Here is a 16,549-nt window from a genome sequence, read left to right on the forward strand (position 1 = left end):
AGTAGCAAACAATTGCCTTTTTACACACCCAGTTGACACAGAGCAACACCAGCATTCATTTGGAGTTGTGCTTCTAGTCACATCACTTTGTTAGAGCTTGTTCATCTGTGGGGGTGAAGTCACCAGCATGAGTGGTCCCTTTTATATTACACCTTGTCATTTAACTCATCTTTCATACTGAAAGAAACAATGCTTCAATGCTCCTCGGTATAGATTCTGTAACTCTACTGGAGGGATTAACACTATTACTCAAAAACATATTCCCTCATTATGTGTTTTGCTGATGGTGGTGGTGAAGAGTGATGCGTCTTCTTTCAAAATCTCTCGTGGTTGTTAATGGTAGAGTCTTAGTATTATGTTTTACCAAATTTTCATGCTTGTCAAATCAGTCATACTCCACAGAAACACCTCCAGATGAACCACCCTGGGCAGGTTTGATGGTTCAGTCACACCCATCACTAGTGGTAAGCTGTTTAAGAATGATTACCATTTATACATTCCTGTTTAAATAATTAAAGCTGCACAAATCCATATTTTTGTATTAGAAATGGATCAAATGACCATAGTGACAAACCCAGGATGAATGATGCTCTGATCAACCAACTCTGCAGTTTCCCTTAAATCTACTGTTCATTTCAGCATCTTTCAGTGATTAATAAACCCACAGAACTCTACCTGCCCAGCAACAAACAGCAGAAACACAAAAGTAAGCAACTAGCTGGGGAATATAGTGGTGCATTTAAGAGCTAAAGAGCAGTAGATTACAAAACTAAAAGGTGAATCAATATTGTACTTTCATTTATTTCCTGCACAAAAATATGACCAAAAAAAAAATCCTGATGTTGTTCAGAGTTCTCTGGATGCAACACAGAGCAGCAACTGTTTGCTAAAGTGTTCACCTTATCAGCTGTAGGAAGTGATAATATGTGAGTGTTGTGTTCACAGCTTGTTGCACTGCCCCCAAGTGGCCGACAGAAGAAACATTTTAAACTGATTTGGAATCAGATTTTGGAAGCATCACCAGACCTTTCCAGCTGTAGCAGTCTAACTAGGAATGGAGCCTAGGTTTCTCTAATGATTGCCTTTGCATGCCTACTCCAAAGTTTCCTCTGGTCAGCTGCTCCACACCAGTTCACTGCAACCAGCAGGAAGTTAACAGCCACCACAGTCAACCCAAAGCGTGCCTGTCTTTGTTCAAGAGGCCAAACAGTCTTTGTCCTACTGCAACAAAGAAGAAGCCCTACAACAGAGAGCAAGGAGGGAGTCTCAAGACTGTTTGGTGCCACTATACTCCAGTACTGAGTGTTGTGTCTTACAAGCTAGTTCACTACAGCTCAGGCACCCTAACAAAACAAGCCACACAAAAAGCTGTGTTTGTGGGAATCTAAATGTACCTTTTATTATTTATACTTTGTTTTCTGCTACGGGCCGGTGGCGAGGTCAAAACGCAGATGTATATCTGATTTGTGTTTTTCTTGGCTGACTGCAGGCTTATTAGCATGCTGTGTGGATCTCCTTTCTATTCCCCCTACGGTGGAGATCGACAACGTGTGTGTGTGTGTGTGTGTGTGTGTGTGTGTGTGTGTGCCCTGTCTTGCTAAAGCAATTCAGTTTGCATACATAAGATAGTGTCGCGGCTCAATTATATATGCCAAAGCCACACACTTGACTGAATTAAGACTGTGTGTGGAGTCATTGTGTTGTAAAGTTCTCTCTAATAGAAGCTGTGGCTCAACACAACTCTTTGTCCTACAGTATGGTTATTACAGAGAAGCTGCTGTAAAAAGAGTAATCGTGAGAAAAGAGGCCACGAGAAAACCCTTGACATGTGTTTGCCCAGAATATTTCTGTGCTGTTTCTTTGCTGCTGACTGTGTCCAGCCCGTCTTTGAGTCCACCATGCTATAGATGAATTCGTACTTTGATGTAGTGATGCATAAAGGGCCACGCAAAACACATTATGCAGTGGTCAGGCAGTAACTCAACTTGAAAGCAAGCCATGTGTTGTTTGTGTGTGTGAGCGTGTTTGTGGGACCGGCTCGCAGTGTACAGGGAGGCGTGTGAGTCATGTAGTAAACACCGACTCGGCCCACGCGGGGCCCCCCCCATCTTTTCTGTGTCCTCGCTGGAAGACTTTTTATATCACTCACTAAATCATCGGTCAGTCTCACAAGCCTTACAAAACCTTTAGTAGTAGGCGAAGGTGTGTTTTGGAGGTACACAGAGCTTTGAAGAAAAAAAATAAAAAAAGAACTTAGTGTGCTCAACTCCACAGATAAGAGTTATCAACTCATCTCCAGTGCAACGAGATAAATCACTGGAAGGTGAAGAGATTATTCAATATTTCAAGGTGGAGCATATTCTTTGTAATATAGGGAGAAAAACTAATCTGAAATGTAGAAAGAGGCATTTCTCACATTTGGATGCACACTTTCTAGCCACCAAAAAAGATTAAACAGTATTTCTTTTTTAAAAGCAGCTTGAATTCAACCTTATTGAGTAAACCTCCTCACTTGTTTCATACGAACAACAGTAGGCATTAAGGCGGGATACCTCAACATTACTGACCCCCAGCCTGTGCTATGCTGTGTGACATCAGCTCACTCTTAGACAAAATCAATACCATGAACAAAGAAGCTTCAGACCATCATTATTATTAGATTCCTTTATTGATCCCCATGGGGGAAATTCGAGTGTTGCAGCAGCTCAACTACACAGACAATAAATACACATACTATACAACAAAATAAAGATAGAACAAAAATAAGAAATAAGAATAAAAAAAAATATGTACAGTATATCCACATGGGGGGGGGGGGGGGGGGCCTGGTCAGCATGTTGACAGACTGTGGTCTCCGCACCTGACCCTGACCCTGACGAACACACAGACATATGCACACAAATTCCTGTGGTGACATATTGATCCGTCTCAGACAGAGTCCTTGGCCTCAGATACTGAATGTTTGACACCCTGGCAGGAGAGTCACTGTTATGATGGAGAACAGTGGTGGGAAAACGGCAGATTGCTCCCATTTTAGAGCATCGATCAGACTTAAGGCTGTGAGTTACAGCTCACCAGGTGACAATATGTTCTGGTACAGGAAGCGGGCTGTTGATTCTGCAAACTGTCTCAAAGCTTCACAAGACAGTGATGTGGGGCTGGGGTGGGAGAGTGCGAGTCCTAAACTGGCCACAAGATGACAGTGTGGGACACAAACACATGTACTTTCATCTGTTATTATTATATTCCTTTATTGATCCCCATGGGGGAAATTCGAGTGTTGCAGCAGCTCAACTACACAGACAATAAATACACATACTATACAACAAAATAAAGATAGAACAGAAATAAGAATAAAAATAAAAATAAAAATGTACAGTATATCCACATGGGGGGGGCTGGTCAGCATGTTGACAGACTGTGGTCTCCGCTGTTGTTGTACAGTCTGATGGCAGTGGGCACAAATGAGCGTCTGAAGCGCTCCGTCCTGCTCTTTGGCAGAATCAGCCGATGGCTGAAAGAGCTGCCCAGCTGCCACAGTTCCTCATGGAGAGGGTGAGAGGGATTGTCCAGGATGGCTCCGAGTTTGGCCTTCATCCTCCTCTCACCCACTGACTCCAGACTGTCCAGCTCCAGACCCACCACAGAGCTGGCTTTCCTCACCAGCTTATTAAGTTTGTTGGCATCTCCAGTCCTGATGCCACCACCCCAGCACACCACAGCGAAGAAGAGGGCGCTGGTTACCACAGACTGGTAGAATGCCTTGAGCGGTTTATTGCACACATTGAAGGACCTCAGCCTCCTTAGGAAGAACAGCCTGCTCTGTCCTTTCCTGTAGAGGTTGTGTGTCCAGTCCAGTTTATTGTTAATCTGCACCCCAAGGTACTTGTAGGACTCAACCCTCTCCACTTCCCCTCCCTGAATGAAAACAGGGACAGGGGGGCTTCTGTTCCTCTGGTAGTCCACCACAAGCTCCTTGGTCTTGCTGATGTTGAGCTTCAGGTGGTTGTTGCTGCACCATGTGATGAAGCTCTCAATCTATTATATAGATAAAAAGATTTCTCAACAGTAACATGGGTTTCTAGCAAGAACCGTTGCATTTACTTTGATGCTCATAAACCTGTTGCATTTAATTCACTTCATGAAGCCAAATTTGGCTAAATAGTCTTTTTTTTAAAAATTTAAAATAAATGCAATTGCATTTTACAATTTGTCATGAGTCTCCCTTTATGATGTGATAAAGGGTCTTTAACAGTTTACCAACAACAACCAACACTACACCCAATCTCTTGAAACAGCTTTTTAAACAATGGCTTTTCTGTGTTAAAGAGGCAAACTGGCAATTGTATATAACAGCACCATAAAGTTGGTTGACACAGACTACAGATTTTAAAAAAAGAAAATTGAATATATATGCAGCACACAGAGAAGACATTTCATCTCTAGTGCATGTGAAGAAGCAGATACTGTACCTTTTAGAAAATACTATACAGATACTGCCTCACTTCATGTGACACGAAACACATCTGATTAATCTCTCCTCAATTTGTCGAAATTGTAGCCCCTTAAATTATGCAACAAATCTCACAGAGGAATGAAATGAAATAATTAATAAGTGTGGAGTAAATAACCATTTTTTATTCTCAAGGCACTTAGTAACATAATGGAAACCATAGCAACATTTGACTGGCCATGAGTTGTAAATATTGGTGACACAAAATGTTAACATTTAGACAAAAACCTGTTACTCATAGACACAGTCATTACAGTGCAACTACTGATGAAAATGACTAATATTTCAAATAGATTTCAAACAGGGTAAATTATTCAGCAAATCAGTCGAGTCCTGATTGCCAGAATAAAGAGTCTCCTTGTTGTAAGATGCAAATAGACACATAATAATGACTCATTAAAATACATAGTCACTAAAACTAATTTATGTGCATGGTTTGAGCATTTCACTTGTCACCAGACATTTCAATGTTACTCCTTTTAAATACATTTATTTTACCTGTGTGTGTGAACCTTACTTATTTCCAGTCATTCATGTTTAGTTACCGGGCTCCAATTTTAGGTTATCAGAATAACCTTATTTAGTGTAGTGTCTTATATAAACTTATTTAGGCTATGTTACACATTTTGTTGAGTACTTGTACTTACATTATCCCAAATGATCAAACCCAGACAAATCTGTAATTGTATTCAAGGTATAGGTGCATTTCATTTGGTCGCCCGTCAATGCCGTCATATCCTCTTTACTCCCTTTAGTGGCTCGAATAGCCGGGCAAAAAACAGATGATACCTCTAAATAGTTACACATGCCCTAGAATAGGTGTAAATCCTACAATGTCACAGACTTATACTCAGTAAGAGTAATTAAGCATTTCTTTACAACACACAGCTTTATTTTTCTCATGAATTGACCCGCTAAGCCCCTGTCAACAATGGCAATATTTAGTTAGCAACCGTAAGTAGGCACACAAGGCCTGTCAAGCTTTCTGCTGTGTGTATGGAAGTTTGGAACCTGCAAGTTCCGACAGCAGATATCCACAAAGTTGAGAGGAAAGTGTCTTATTTGTTGCCTTTTGGCTTAAACTATTTATTTGTTTTTTAATAAGTTAATGAAAGCTGCTTTAGCTTAGCTTAAAAAACCCCAATATATTGACTTACCCTGCTGTGCAGGAACATTGTTTGCCTGTTTGTCCTTGTTTGCCTGTTTGGAACTGACTCAAACGCAGACAAAGATGAGGAAGTAGCAGAAACTATGCCATGATTTAATAGAAATAGCTCATAGGCATGTGTCTGACAAATCAAGCATGAAACAGCAGGCAAGGATGCAGGCAAACCAGACAGAACTAAAAACAAATGAGGACAAACGGACAAAAAGCAGAGGAACTGGGCTGGTATATGTAGTCTGATTAATAGAGAAGGTGGTCTGGTGACTGCAGGGCTGATGAGAGACAGGTGAACCTAATCAGGGCTTGGCAGGCAATCAATAAAGGTGTTAAAACAGACAAAGGCAAGGACGCAAAAACAGACATGACACACGGGAGATTGAACTTGCAAAATAAAAGCAGGAGACACTAAATCTGAATGTATAACAATGATGAACATAACAAACAGAAGACCCAGAATTCAGAACACAAAATGTTCTAGATACAGATCCTGAGAAGATGCAACACAGTCCAGTGTTCACATAAGTCAGTAGTCATTCTGTGACATTGGGACTGCTGAGCTTTGCCATGGATTTTAGTGGCCTCTTCAGTCACTATACTCTGCCAACAAATGATATTGTCAATGGAGCTCTCAAATGCATGTTGTGGCTCTTTCAATCTACTTCTCTCTGATATTCCAGAACTATATTCCCAGAATGCTGCTATTATCTCCATTGTAATATATCTTAGTGATATTGTTGAAAATGCCAATTTGACAGCCATGTGTGACAGCTTGGCAAGCCTAGCAACAGTAACCAAGGGGATTAACGAAAGGTCAATTGCATTACAATTTGGAAAACAGTAATCCAGCAGAGTCCTAATTTATTATATTCATGTCAGATAGATTGAGGTTGTTTAACATGAAGACAACAAAGCCCATGATCCCACACTTCTTCACCACGCCATCAAAGTATGTCCTTTATTATTGTTTAGAGACCCCCAGTTGCAGAAATTACGCAATTAAATTAGACTGTTCTGTGGGTATTTTTTTCAACTCATCCCAGCTGTGTCCACTGTGTATTTGCGGTGTCATTGAACTAATCAAACTTCTCCTCTTGTGCCTTCTCATCGAGCAAAAAGAGAAGCAGCACTCATCCACTCAGGTTGACGTTGAGGGCCCCTCTTCAGCTGAGTCCAAAGTAGAGAGCTTTTCCTCTCTTCACTTCTTCGGCCAATCAGAGTTGCTCTTTCGGTCAAGGGACCAATTACAGAAGCATCAGCCCACTCAGTAAGAACTCTGAAAGGTCTGTAAATCAAGGAGATGGCTTCTTTAAAACTCCAACATCACATCACATCACTCAGTGGCTAACCAGTTGCCGGGGTCAGCATCTATAGAAACCATTGACATAATGTTTCGTAACATCTCTGAGCAGCCTGCAGCAGCTGTCTGCAGCAGTGCTCACCCCTGTTTACATCCACCAGCCATTTCCCAAACACCTGTGAGCCAAAGACAGTGGGAATGCCACAGTTTAACCAACTAACCAACCACATGTCAGATCTGTTAATGGTTACCTACATATACAATTTACTTCTTACTCATATAATATTCATCTCAGCAAACTAACACTCCTGCATGAGATATCATGGTGCAAATGTATCAAAATATATAGGGAGAGGTTAAACATGATTACATTTCTTACAGTTGAAACATTAACATTTTGGATGTCAATTGCATTGCCTTTGTCCTGTCTAAATATTCATGAACCAGGTTGTGCTTTCAGAAATGTATATTTGGATGTATATATTCTATATATTTGCACATATATGTAAGTGTATTACTAACTATACTTACTATAACTGTTGAAGTAAAGCAAGAGTAGATTAGATCTCCTTCTTGTCTTTTCCAGATTCCTCACCCACTTAGAAAAATCTCAATACATACTTTTGTCTGTTGCCAACTTTCCCCCTCCCTCCACGACTCCTTTGAAGCAACCTCAGAGCATCAATTTTTAACCTAACATTGTCAAAAATCTAAAAAAAGAATTATGCTGAAAGCGAGGCAGATCTTTGAAGCGTGTTTGCCTGTCGACCCGCGCTGAACACATGACTGATTTTCCTCTCTGGGTTTGACAACAACACAGACACACAGTGTGGATCACACAGTCAGATGGCACACATTGCATTATGATGCTCTTGATCACAGACCCTAATGGGACGGGGCAGTGGCCTGAGCACAGAACAAGAGGGCTACTTGACCTAAGTGACTATTTCTATATCCTCAGTTCATTTTCTGCTGGGTGCTCAGTGTGCCCTCTATCAAACTGAACCAAAACACCTGCTTGTAAAAGGTTCATCCTTCACTCGCTCTTTAAGAGTGAGTCTGAGTAAAAGTTATTTTATAGCCTGAACAAATAGCCTCAACATTGTTGAAAAACTGAATGTTAAAAACCTTGTTCAGAAGGTATTTTTTCCTCTTTGAATACCCATGACCCACGGCCTCACACAAAGTTTAAAATGAATCATTCAACAGTGCAACAGGGGAAGCCGACTTTTCCGCATGCATTTCTTATGACAGTATAACTATTTTATTGTGTCAGTCTGAGGCTTTCAGGGTGCCACCTCTTTTTGTAAGAGTGGATGAGTCACTCTTAAAACATATAATTAGTCTTACTATGATGTGTGCTGTAATTTGCCTTTGATCAGTAATACCGTGTGCATGAAGCAGGACGAGGGATTTAGTTGTGAGAGTGGATGAAATGAAAAACACTTGAATCTTGTCATCACACGCTGCACAGGTGGGGATTCGCTTCGTTACTCGTTAGACACGCATGCATGCTCACAATTCAACAGAAGAGGGAAGCCAGGAGGGACACATATGGGGCAGGCAGAAGTTCAGTGTCTTGATACCTCTGAAGGAGTCGCTGCAGTGGTCATGGTGAGGGCAGAGACCCTCAACTTAAGGAGGAACCGCAGGAACTTTTGGATCAAGTCAAAAGTCACTGAAGGACTTATCCTGAATGTGGTTTGCCTCTGAATTCACCGAGCGCTGCATAGTTCATTGAGCCACTAATGTTATGACAGTAGTAAGAACACTGGTTTTCCAACTGCGACTGGTCAAAATGTCCGCTGTGAAAAGGGGCAACTAGCTGATGACACATCACTTATAGGGCGAGCTTGTTAGCAAAACGAGCATATCCCGCAGTCACTGAGTAATGTGTGTTTCTGGTCACCTGATGGATATAAAACCATCCTCTTCTTTTGCCAAGAACTAACCTGTTGGCAAAGGAAAGGAACGGTCAAGAGGATCATAAAGTAATTCGAATTCATCCTCTAGATCCTGAAATATTTACACATAATTTGACAGTAATCCATCTAATAGCTGTCAAAACACCTTATGGTGGCAGTATCACCAAAATCAGCAGGCTGAATGTCTGTACACAAATTCATGGCAATCCATAGTTGAGATATTTCAGTCTGAACAAAGATGGTGGACTGGCAGTCATCCACACAGCCACGCTGACTGCATGACTGATAATATTATTGAGTACAGCTTTTTTGAGAAAGTCTGTTTATATAGCCTCCAGTATTCTGATGTGAAATTTAAAGAGACACAAATAAATGCATATAAGTGCTCTAAACCAGAGTATTAGGAGAGAGTTCTTTGGTTTGTTTAATTTGAGGTCATTTTAATCAAGCACAAAGCTACCAGCTGTTAAAACAATAAAAAAGTTATTTTTGGATCTTTGGTTTGCCCAAAATGTCTATCAAGTTAGTACTCCATCAAATAAAACCTGGATGGCTTCAACTAACGGAAGTAAAGGCGAGATTTAATAAACAAGGACCGACTCTGATCCTATGAGGCGTGGTGTCTGTGGATACCAGCAGCTGATTGATTATTGTGACAACTGCAAGAGGCTGCAGCCATTTCCCGACTTAATAAAACCATCCACCACGATAGCTTCAAGAGTTACATGTACACCCACCATAACCTATGGAGTGCTATTGTTCTAACCATGATAAGAAAAACACGCACTGCATGAAATGCCCTTTTGAGCATCCACAACACCTCAATCCCTGAGAAGGCCGATTTCCATGCACAGCCGAGCATGAGACAGATACAGTATTAGGACAAAGAACAGCTACTACATCACAACGCCGTGGATGTCCATAACATGACAGCATTAGGGAACCACAACAGGCTTGTTAAACAGGATGCTGAGCTTCATGAGAGAGAAGTAACTTCAAAAATGTAGAAACTCTTGAGTGAATGCCTCTCGAAATCCCGAGCACACAGACCAAAAATAACCCTGCACTCTTATTTTCTTTTCATTTACTTTTTCTTCCTCAGCCTTGTTTACACATCAACAACTCTCGCCTGCTCCAGTCAGTTCGAGGAGAGAACCCCTTGCGTCGGTGTTTCCATGGCAACGGGGGAGCAGAGGGCCTCCAAGGTCGCAGCGAGAGCACCTGGAGCCGGGCTGATGGGAGAACGGAGGCTTGGGCTGTAGGCATGTTGTTATTGGACTTTTCATTACCGTCTCTGCCTCCTCCTGCTGCCTGGCACTGACATGATGGATTGTCACCAGACATGCCTGTTAATCATTTTCTGGGGTCGCACAAGCAATAAAACACAGAGCTCTGCTCCTGCATTTGATGATGAGAAGGAGAGGAGTATGTCCTGATAAAGATGGAGCGAGAGATTTAAAGAGAGGGGAGGAGAGAGTTTCGCCGCTGGAAAGTGGATTACATCCATTATTTAAGAGCTGCGTCCCCTTCACTGTGAGAGAGCAGAGAAAAAGGAGACGCGTTTGCAGGGTACAAACATCTCCTTTAGGTCTCCTTGTGGATGGCAGTATGTCCTGAATAAGACCCCACTCTTGCACAGTTAAATAATTGACCTAATTGTATGAAATATATAATTATATGCATTTATTTAAGACCCCTTCTGTGCAACATGCCTTTTGTAGTCAATTATCAAAATGAGTTGCAATGCACGTGTCCTGCTGGAAGGCGTGAAGCCAGATCCATAAATGAAGTTGTGTAAAAACAACTTTCAGATCATTGCATCAAAAGGAGTGAAATGCATTGAGGCCCTGTTGAATCGCAGAGAAACTGGGCCAAAAAAAAAAAGGCTCTGCTATGTTACCGTTTGATCGTGATGCTTCATCTCTGCTTCTCATTTCCTCTTATGAGCTGCACAGATTGTGTCCATGGGGTAATCTTGAATGCATACTTTTGAACATATGGTATTAAGTACCTTGGCATGTGTTGTAGAAACTGGAAGAAACTTTGTATGATGAAAGCTCAGGAATTGTTCACAGTTCTCTGCATGTTAAAGCAGATATTTGTGCATTGAAGGAGTGAAGGAAGGTAAATATGACCTTAACAGGTATTAGTAGTCAGACATGCCAGCTTGACCATTTAAATGGACTGAATTGAGCAGTTGTAAACACATACTGTGCTTCCTCTATATCTGTGTCTCAGCATTAAGCACTGGCATACACAGACTCATTTCTCTGCAGCAGTAAATCCCTGCTGGCGTTCACACTCAGTTCTCTGTTGTTTTTCTCTTTTCTCCCCCATTGTTGCGTCTGGAAGAAAAAAAAAAAAAAAAAGACACCCACAGCCCTCCCCAGCATCGTCCGCTGTCATCTTCCTGAAATAGGGATGCAGCCTCTCTGCTGTCTGTTCTCTACCAAATGAAAAAAATCTTCCAGCAAAGAGAGCGGATACAGGAAGAGGGGGAAGGAGTGTTGAGGACAACAGGAGAAATAGGGCACAGAAAAGACACAAATCAAAGTTAAGCAGTGAGAGGAGGAACATTTTTCAAGACTGGTCTAACCAGGCTTTGATATTGTGAAAGGATCGGAGCTCCGTGCTTTACTTTTCTTCAAAGACTTTATTTCCACACACACGCACACAGTTTTGGGAGGCCTGAAATAACAATGTCAGCCTCTTTTGTTTGCCCAAATGATGAGAGCTCAGTAATACAGACTCTTAGGATACAGTTTCTACCCCATGCCAACCAATATCTGCCTTGCTATGACACTCACACTCCCATGTTTGATGTTCCCCCTGTCGGAAGCCTTTAACGACTTAAATGAAAATGGTTTTATTGGCTTTGAAGCAAAATAAATCACAAATTTATTCATTCGTTGAATATATTATTTTATTTTTAACATCATCATCATCATCATCATCATCATCATAGTTTAACTTTTAATTTTCCCTTCATTTAAAATGATCACCTCTGAATGTACACATACTGCAAACTGTCAAAAATATACAAACAAATGCAGGCTTGTGCTATAGTCTGGTCAAATGTCTAAAAAACAGTGGCACTGGGGGGAAAGAGAGAAAGAGAGAGAGAGAGAGAGAAGTGAAGAGCATGAGAGAGAGTGAGAGAGACGGAGAGAGAATAAAGGCAGGAAAGAGAGTAAGAGAGAGAGAGAGAGAGAGAGAGAGAGAGAGAGAGAGAGAGAGAGAGAGAGAGAGAGAGAGACATTGAAACCGGTAAAGACATGCACAGCATCATTGTGGGCACCGGTTACATGATCCAGGTGCACGGTACTTCCATGGGATCCTCGTGGAAAAGTACATACATTTCATCATCTGACAGTGCGGCACAAAACGCCCGTCACATATCAAATCCCCCAAAAATGTTGCTCGTTAATGGAACTGTTAGGCACATCATTGTTTTTTATGGTTTTACATTTTCTGGAAAAGTCTGAGTTACTGTAAATGTAGAATGCTTAACCAAAAACAAAGAAAAAAGGGGGAAAAACATACCATAAAAAAAGAACAAAAAAAAAACAGTTTCAAAAGTAATTTTGGAATTGTTAGTAACTTAACATTGTTACGTAAAGTGTGTGTGCGTTGATGTGTGTGTGTTGTATAGTGTATGTGTATTTATGTGTGTGTTTATAATTGGGTGCATATCTGAAGAACCAAGTGGCAATGTGAGTGAGTACTTGAGGTGTTTGTGGGTGGTGGTTTTGATTGGCTGGCAGCCGTCCATTCAGATGCTCAGGTCTTTGGGGTTGTCCTTGTAGGTCTTCTTGGGCTCGGGCAGAGCGGAGGAACGACTGCTGTTGGTCTTGAGCGCGCTGTAGTACTCCCTCACCTTGGCCGCGACAAATTGGTCGTCGTCCTCTTCGTCCTCGGAGTCGTCCCTTATGGAGCCCCTGATCGGGGAGATGTCTCGTCCCAGGCTGCGGGCTCGGGACTGCGGCTCGGGAGAAGCGTCTCGTCCCAGGCTGCGGGCTCGGTACTGCGGCACGGGAGAAGCATCTCGGCTGGCGTAGCGCCCGTCCCTCTCCGTCCTCTCAGGTGAGCGCCCCCTCAGCAGCGAACTGTACTTCTGGAAGGCCGAATCCGAGTCTGGGGTTCGCACTCTGGGCAAGGTGGCGTCTCTGAAGGCGTTTCTCTGGCCGCGGGATGCCACGTCCCTCAGCAGGCTGTCCCCCCGTAGGTTCTCTCCATGGAGGCGGCTCTCCTCAGCAGACTGTCCTCCCCGTACGGGCGCTCGTCCCTGGGCAGCAGCGGTAGCGTGGCCTCCCTGTTCAGGCGGTCCAGGGCCGGGGGCCCGCGGAGGACGCTGTCCTCGAGAGTGAAGCTGAGGTCAGGGGTCCTGGGCCGCTCCTTCACTGCGGCCCTGTACCCATTGGGCTTCTCGTTGCTGCGGCCCTGTCTCTCTGGGGAGGCGTAGCGGCGGTAGGGGTCTGCGGAATGGCCTTGGCGTCTGGTGGGGGAGTGTTGCCGAGAGCGGTTGGGGGACCTGTGGCGGGGAGGCGAGCGGTAAGGAGAGCGTTGGCGTTGACGAGTGGGGGAGTGTTGACGAGTGGGGGAGTGTTGACCGCGGCGTCTGTCGGGGGAGCGGCCGTGTCGGTGTCCGCCATGACGGCTATCCAGGGTGTTCTCTGCACTGCGCGACCGGCTGTGCACCTTGGCAGGTGAGCGGTGGCGGCTACGGTGTTTCCCGCTGGAATGGTGGCGGTGGCCTTCGCGTCCCTTGTCGTCCTTCTTCTTTAACAGCTTGTTCGAGGTCTTCTCCGTGGACTTCTTCCCCTTGTGTTTTCCCTTGCTGGTTTTCTTGTTGGGGGAGCGGTGGCGGTGGTTGGAATGGTGGTGCTTGCCGGTGCCGGAGCCAGTCGGCTCCTTCCTGCTCCGGGATGGTTTTTGGGGTTCTGGTGGGTAGCTTGACTCCGATGGCGCGTTGGTTGGGGGCAGGGTGCTCACTTCCGCAGCGTTTTGTAACCCTGAGGCTGGGTCTGCTGCGCCGCTGTCGTTGGGGCTGCCGTCTGTAACACAATGTGACATACAGACGAGGGCACGGGGATCAAACATGCAATCCAGACTCTTGAGAGCTATCTGCTTTCACACCAACCATGCCGAATCACTCAGACATGAAGCTGAGAACATTTTTCCAATGGAAGCCATTCTGATGTTAATGCCAGCAAAGATGGCTAGTTGTTAGATGGCACAGCAACAGCCAATGGTAAAAAAACAAAAAAAACATTAGTGTACTGTACACATGAGAATAAAAGGCAGTGACAGAGAGGCAGACAGTGCTCGAAGAGACTTGTGACCCATAACAAACCTGCTCCCAGGTCCAGCTGGGGTCACCTCTCTGAAGCAGAATGGGACGTGGCTGGTCGGGCGGCTGGGACGGAGGCCGGTTACAGTCACTGTCAATGTGCTGCATGTTGATCATGCTGCTTGATTGAACTGATAAGCCATGCTCTTTCATGCGCTGCCATGATGCCTTAGACACTTTGTAAATGATTAAAGCAAATAAAATGCTCAAGACGAGATCGCTGTACTGCAGTAGCAGTGTCTGCACTTTAGCTGGAATTTTACTAAAACAAGAAGAATTTAAAGATCAGCTTAATTCTACATCAATTTTGCCTGTAATACCCTTAAATAAATTTGTCGTTAGTCTCACTAAATCATCTACGTATGCAGCAAACACAATGCTTTGTTTATCGGATATTTATGGTTAAACTTAAGTGTCAGTCTACCCATTTCTACTCGTAAATATCTCTTCAGGTCTACGTTTAACTGCAGGAATACAACTACAACGGATCCTAGCAATTACAAAGAGGACGTTCTTTGATGGTTTAAAGTAGGGTGAATAGCATGAACACATTTACAGGCTGCATTTCACCCTTGAACGTGTCATCCAAAGGTTAAATGCAACTGACATTTGCATAAAGTATCCATAACAGCGGCTACGGCAGCGGCAGCACTGGCAATGTATTTTGGGTGGATGGATTTGTACGTATGGAGTAGAGCATGGGCGTATGTGAGTTGAGGCCACACCACACAGAGATCAGGATGGCGAAAGAGCGAGACCGAGAGAAAAGAAAGACAGGAAGTGGGAGGGAGAGCCAGACGACATGGGAGGACAGTTACAAACCGTGGTCTGATTTTGGAGGACAGAGGCCTCCCCCATCTTGTCATTTCTCATACATGCAGTGAGATGGGGAACGACCATCCCTGAAGGAAGACAAGAGCCCAGAGCAATACGGGAGGAAACAAAAAGAGAAGAGCACAGGGTTTAGATCGCTCGGAACCAACTTGAAGGAAGAAAAGGAGAATTATTGTGTTGATTTTTTCAATGAAAAAAATGTGTTTATTTGATCATTGAGTCATTCAGAGTAAAGAGACAGTCCAGGAAATTGCCCAAACCCTTCAGTGGAACACATCAGTTACAGAGAAAAAGTCCTGGAACCCAGCGCACACACACACACACACACACACTCTGACACATTAACCCACCCACACACACACCTAAACATGTGGACAAAGAAGCAGCAGAAACCCAGAACCAAAAAAGATAAAGACAGTGAGACTGACACCCACAACAACAGCGTATGAAGCAGTTTCACATAGCAGACAGAAATCAAAAGAAATACTGGCAAGACTGTCAAAAGTTGTGCCAACTAAAAAGTACAAACAATGATCAAAAATATACAATTTCACATGATGTCATACTGGTGCAGGTTAAGACAGCACATTCTTAGCGCAACAAAAAAAATGACATTGACGAACTTTTCAAGACTCCACTGAAAAACAAAAGTAACAAAAAAGAAAAACATTAAAGATGACTCGTGGCTATCAATCAAAACTGGTCAGTACGATAGAAAAAAAAAAAAAAAAAGAAAGGTTCCATAAATATTATGGAAAATAGACAATAGAAGAAAAAAAAAAAATCCAATATACACTTTTGACAAGTTCATGCAGCAATAGACTTTTATCCATTAATATGTGGCTTTGATCATGGCTCTGTACACGGAACAAAAATACTTGTAAAAATGCCTCTATTCTTTTCATCACTGTACAAAAACGTCTATATAACTGGAGCGACTCTTTTTCGTTTTTTTTTTTATGGAGATGGGTGGCGTTCCTATCATCACAGCTTTTCAATGACATTAACAGTGTGGGTGCAAAAAAAAAAATCCATGGATTAGTGAGTAATGTCAAGCACAGTATTGTGAGATTTTTCCTTCTTTAAAATAGCAACAATACAAAAAAGCATCAGATTGCCTTTTTCTTTTCAATACAGTTCTCACTTAAAACCCTTAAGAGTTCAGTAGCTTACATTCACCTTCAATAAATATCATAAATACGTTTGTGTCACGTCCTTACCAAAGCTGCGAGATGTCCCATTGTATCATGGGATGCAAAGGATCAATACCTCTTAACTCACAAGAAACACTGATTTTTCACTCACTGTGTTCATTCAAACCTTTCTGCTTTCATGCACCACTGAAATCAGACCCACCACCTTTCTGTAAAGTCCCAGCAGAGTGCTTTTGCTCAGTGGCCAGAAGGTGAAAAGTGACAGCGGGATGACATGGTAACTGAGAGCAGGTGACAGCAGGAAGGAGGGG

The 16,549-nt window shown here is 43.0% G+C and overlaps 2 protein-coding genes across 2 annotated transcripts in view; both read right to left on the reverse strand.

The window, feature by feature from the left end:
- Positions 1–13,007: 13,007 nt before the first annotated feature.
- LOC129105251 (serine/arginine repetitive matrix protein 5-like) lies at positions 13,008–14,127 on the reverse strand. Its single transcript, XM_054616159.1, has one exon. The coding sequence runs from the start codon at positions 13,998–14,000 to the stop codon at positions 13,104–13,106; it is 897 nt and encodes a 298-aa protein (XP_054472134.1). The 5' UTR covers positions 14,001–14,127; the 3' UTR covers positions 13,008–13,103.
- A 165-nt stretch (positions 14,128–14,292) lies between these two features.
- The window catches only part of LOC129105255 (membrane-associated guanylate kinase, WW and PDZ domain-containing protein 1-like), a 131,115-nt gene continuing 128,858 nt past the window's right edge, over positions 14,293–16,549 (reverse strand). The window contains 1 exon segment of the mRNA XM_054616164.1: positions 14,293–15,152. Coding sequence (XP_054472139.1) covers positions 14,986–15,152 — 167 coding nt within the window. The 3' untranslated portion in view covers positions 14,293–14,985.

The sequence above is a fragment of the Anoplopoma fimbria genome, chromosome 17, assembly GCF_027596085.1.
Source record: "Anoplopoma fimbria isolate UVic2021 breed Golden Eagle Sablefish chromosome 17, Afim_UVic_2022, whole genome shotgun sequence".
In the NCBI taxonomy this organism is placed as follows: Eukaryota; Metazoa; Chordata; class Actinopteri; order Perciformes; family Anoplopomatidae; genus Anoplopoma; species Anoplopoma fimbria.